We start from the raw sequence: 4474 nt of genomic DNA, 5'->3' as shown, positions 1-4474 counted from the left end.
TATAGAGAGAGAGAGAGAGAGAGAGAGAGAGAGAGAGAGAGAGAGAAGGCCATACCCACTGGGAAAATTCGAGGTGCAAACATAGTAACTCAGGATATGACCTGACCTCAATGAACAATTCAATTTAAGATCATGTCCTTCTAATTGCCTTTGACCTTGGAGCTGATTTTTCAGCAACTGGAGCCCCGTAGATGCTAGTTTCTAGACCTCTAGCATGAGCACCATGCAAATTTCAAAAAGTTTAATTAGAACTAATGTTGAATATCCAATTAATATCATATTTTCACCTGTCCATGCAGTTGATAAGATACTTTGAAGGTAATGGCGGGATTGGATGAACAGAGTATGCAGAGTTTGATTTGGGTCTATTTTAGTTCCTTTGATAGCAAAGTGCATCTTATTATAATTTTTACTTATTTCATTGAAGCTAATATCATTTTATTAAATTTTTTTAAAGTAACATCATATGGATTTGTGCATAGTCATTAGTCTATGGTGTCTAGAAAAAATTTTCAAATGCTATATTTAGATTGATAGAGAGCAAGTTAAGATGGTAGTTTCTATTTCAAAACTAAACATGTCAACAAATATTGTGAAGATTTTTGGTTTTTATTTTTATTTTTATTTTTGAAAGAAGATTTTTGGTATTCATTCCATTGCTTTTGTCATCATGTGCACTTGTGTACATATTTATCTAATTACTGATTTATTCATTTATAAAAAAAGGTTCTGGCTAATATATGGTATAATACACTTACGTCTAAGCCAGTCATTTTTGTTGCCAGTTGGCAATAGTTTACTGATTTCCCATCTCTTTGTGTTTTGTAATATTAAGTTGCTAGTGTTATAGAAAGTTTGATTCTGAAACTGAAAGTATGAATGCTACCATGCTTTGTTGTAGGTGTACCCAAGGTTTTACGGATTAGCATTAACTCCAACAATATGATTGATACACCTGCTTGTTTGACGAGCATCAATTTGTCTTGCAAAATCAGCAGATGCCTTGTCCTTTACAACAGGGAGGAAGATTTGTCCATTAGCAATTTAGCATCTTCCTTTGCTAAGCCATATTCCAGCTTATCTTGTTTTTTAAGCAAACATTTTTTTCAGAAGGTTAAAACTTAAGTAACTAACAGCTAGGATTTTGGAATTTTGGCTGATGTTCTTTATTAGTAAGGCTAGGTCTTTTTCAGTAGTATTTAAGAAATTCAACTTGTATAGGTAAATGATTGTTCCGTGCTAAATAGATTACTCATACTTTTTTAATTTATATATACTGATGTTAATCCTGTTTGAAGAAAGTTCAATTTCCAGCTGTGTATTTTTACTTCGCTCAATTTGGTATCATTGCTGACCTGAATATCGATCAGAATTGCACCTATTTGGTAGTGTCATCCCTAAATTTTTGAGATTAGCTTTTGCATTTTTTTTTAATATAAAAAAGCTTTGGTCCAAACGGTGAAATAAAATTTGCAATATCAACTGTTAAATGAGCAAACCAGCCAGAATTTCATACCAGCCTGAATTTCATACCAGTTATTGTTAAGAAAACTTTTTCATAAAATTAGAAACTAGCATTGTAAAAATTCGTTTAACTACGTCGCCCAAATTTGCGGCTTTGGCATGATCATATCGCTGAACACTGGCCGCCTAGCTGGTAGTCTGGTACACAAGGAGCTCGCTTTCCGATTATTAATACGTGGAACGAGCCTACCACGCCAGTGGAACTAGAAATACAACACCACATAGACGCATCAGCACTCGATCTAAGTCATCATTCCACTGGAAAGTATCCACAGGGAAGGATTACGGATTTACAATATTAAGTTGTGGAAACGTAGCTAGGTGCCCTGACGATCTCACAGAGATATCTGGTCAGGCAACAATAGGAGCCTTCATTTATATGCTCAATGACAACGGGCTAAATTTCCCACAAAGTAGAATTCCGCTGCCATATTTCTGACCCACAATCTTTCACAATCCTTTCATCTGAGCCCCATGGAAAAAAGAAGAGCACAGATCTAATGCCTCTCTCTCTCTAGACAAAAAGAAGATCTAGACTCGTACTTGTAAACCAACTCAGCACCTTCCACCAATCAACCAAAGATTTTGTTTTTTTGTTTTCTTGATGGTTTAGAGAGAGAGAGAGAGAGATTTTGATAATTTCCATTTTCAGGGGTAATGCACACTCCATTACACCATTACGATGTTTGAACATATTGTTACAAGAATTCGATATCTTTAATAGTTGAATAGAATAGCCAACACCATGGAATCATCTTTAGAACTTTGACTGTCAACAATAACCTTGATAAATAATGAAACTTGATCATTCAGGCAGTACTTACACGGGTAACAAACCACCAAATCCAACCACAACAAATGGACCAATTTGTTTCACACACTAATATACAGTGCAGCATACTTAACAATAAAATGGTTTAACAGGATCAAATTGTTTCTAGGACTTCTAAAGATAAATTTATTTTACTGAAAAAAAAAATCCAGGCATTATATTTAGCACTCACAACCAGTTGACCGCTGCTGACTGCTGCTTGCAACATCAATGGTGTCTGGCAAGTATCTTCATAATGCATAAAATCCCAACCAGAAGAGCAAAGACAAAAGAAAGAATTAGTATCTTGATAAGTCGCATATATACAAATTTGTAACTTGTGTAATAGGTGTATGTAACATCATATTTGCATATGGAGTCCACGAGTGGGTTCCATAGACAAGTGATAAGAGTATTGCATTGAACTGTTCCATAACATAAGATACTTCTTGCACATCCTACAGGCCTTAAACCCGAAGAGGTGTCATTTAAGTTAGAGATCATTGGTGGAGAGATATTATAATTTGTCATAATCCTGGAACAAATGCAGTTAACATGTTCAACTTTGGGAATCATGTAATCCTAGGAATAAGTATGGTCTGCTAAAGATCTCTGTTCTGACTGAAAGAAATCATATGAGACAGTGAAATCTAATGGCTGAGTAATTAATATGGTAATTGAAATAAAAATAAGAGCATCATGCAGAACCAATTTTCACTGTAACCAATTTATGTTAAGAGTAAAATACTAAAACTAGAGTAAACAAATAGAAGGATGGATCTACAAATGCCCACAGCTATCATAAATAACTAAGCATGACAAAGATGATGTAAATATCATGGAAACAGATAAAAGATTGAAAGGGATTCTTTCAGCAGTCCACATAATCAACATGCAGCTAATATCTTACGCCCACAAAATACGTAGCTAATAGATGTTTAGACTAATCTTTTAAACTAATTGTGAGAATTTCAGTCTGCTAAGAAGAAACAAATAGTCTTTGTTTTATAGTTTTTGCTGTTTTTTTTCTGATTCCTTAGTACACTGCCTGTGTTTTGGTTTCCTGTATTGTTTTCTTTATTCAATGAAGTTATATTACTTATTAAAAAAACACAAACAGCCCAGCAATATGATAAATGTAAATTCCTAAACAGTATGAAGAACAAAAGGCAGAGCATCTGCATGCCTGTGCACTCATGCGCATGCAATGTACATGTAAAAATTGAGAATTCATTTTTTTCAACTTACATTTCTTCCTCTTCACCACTCTTCAGGGCATTCTTAGCTATGCACTGAAAGGCTTCTTCCACATTAATACCTTCCTTGGCAGAGGTCTCAAAGTATGGAATATTTCCCTTTGATGCACACCAAGCTCGAGCTTTTTTCTCTGAAACCTGGAAAACCAACAGAAAGCTACATGTTGAATTTGATCACAAATGGTATCTAAGTCACATAAGTCACACGAGAGAGGGGGAGAGGGGGAGAGAGCAATAATTTCAAGGAAAGACATACCACTCTACTATTTCCACTATCTACATCGATCTTGTTCCCTAGAACAACAAATGGAAAATTTTCTGGATCTGAGGGACTTGCCTGCAGAAGATTTCTCATATCATCACCACAATTGCAATTTTTTTCCTTTCATTTAAGGAGCCACAGGAGGATTTGTAAATGAAGTAACTAGCTGAAAAGTTTAGAAATACAAATGGCAAACCTGAATAAGGAATTCTTCTCTCCAGTTGTTAAGGTTGTCAAATGACTTCATTGAATTAACATCATATACAAGAACACAGCAATCAGCACCACGGTAGAAGGCAACACCAAGGCTTTGGAATCTTTCCTGGCCAGCTGTATCCCAGATCTGATAAAACAAAAGAACAGACTTAATTAATCTTCATTATAGAGGCACAAAAAGATTACCTTCAGAATATCTAACAGTACAAGTGGAAAACCAAGGCACAGACATAACTTGCACTCCACATGAATTATAATTATTGAACATGATAAGCACGTGAATTTCTTTTACATCAAATGAAAATCCGAGCAGGAATTATGTAGCGACCAATTGTCCTGTAAATGAATGAAAGAGGAACCCAAACATAACAGTCATGACTGGGATTTTTTTTTTTTTTTGATAAA

The 4474-nt window shown here is 34.9% G+C and overlaps 1 protein-coding gene and 1 long non-coding RNA gene across 2 annotated transcripts; one reads left to right on the top strand and one right to left on the bottom strand.

Moving 5' to 3' along the window:
- Positions 1–9: 9 nt before the first annotated feature.
- On the top strand, positions 10–1272 carry LOC136066056 (uncharacterized). The gene is made up of 2 exons (XR_010627584.1): positions 10–343; positions 902–1272. It is a non-coding gene; the product is annotated as an uncharacterized LOC136066056 (long non-coding RNA).
- A 1008-nt stretch (positions 1273–2280) lies between these two features.
- On the bottom strand, positions 2281–4227 carry LOC136066055 (ras-related protein RABG3f-like; the record flags this gene model as incomplete). Its single annotated transcript, XM_065769923.1, has 4 exons — positions 2281–2584; positions 3584–3729; positions 3848–3928; positions 4050–4227. Coding segments are annotated over 4 exons (472 nt in total), but the record flags the coding sequence as incomplete, so codon positions are not given.
- Positions 4228–4474: the final 247 nt, after the last annotated feature.

This window comes from Quercus suber, unplaced genomic scaffold, assembly GCF_002906115.3.
Source record: "Quercus suber isolate HL8 unplaced genomic scaffold, Cork oak 2.0 scaffold_1693, whole genome shotgun sequence".
NCBI lineage: Eukaryota > Viridiplantae > Streptophyta > Magnoliopsida > Fagales > Fagaceae > Quercus > Quercus suber.
This window is presented reverse-complemented; position numbering and strand designations above follow the sequence as displayed.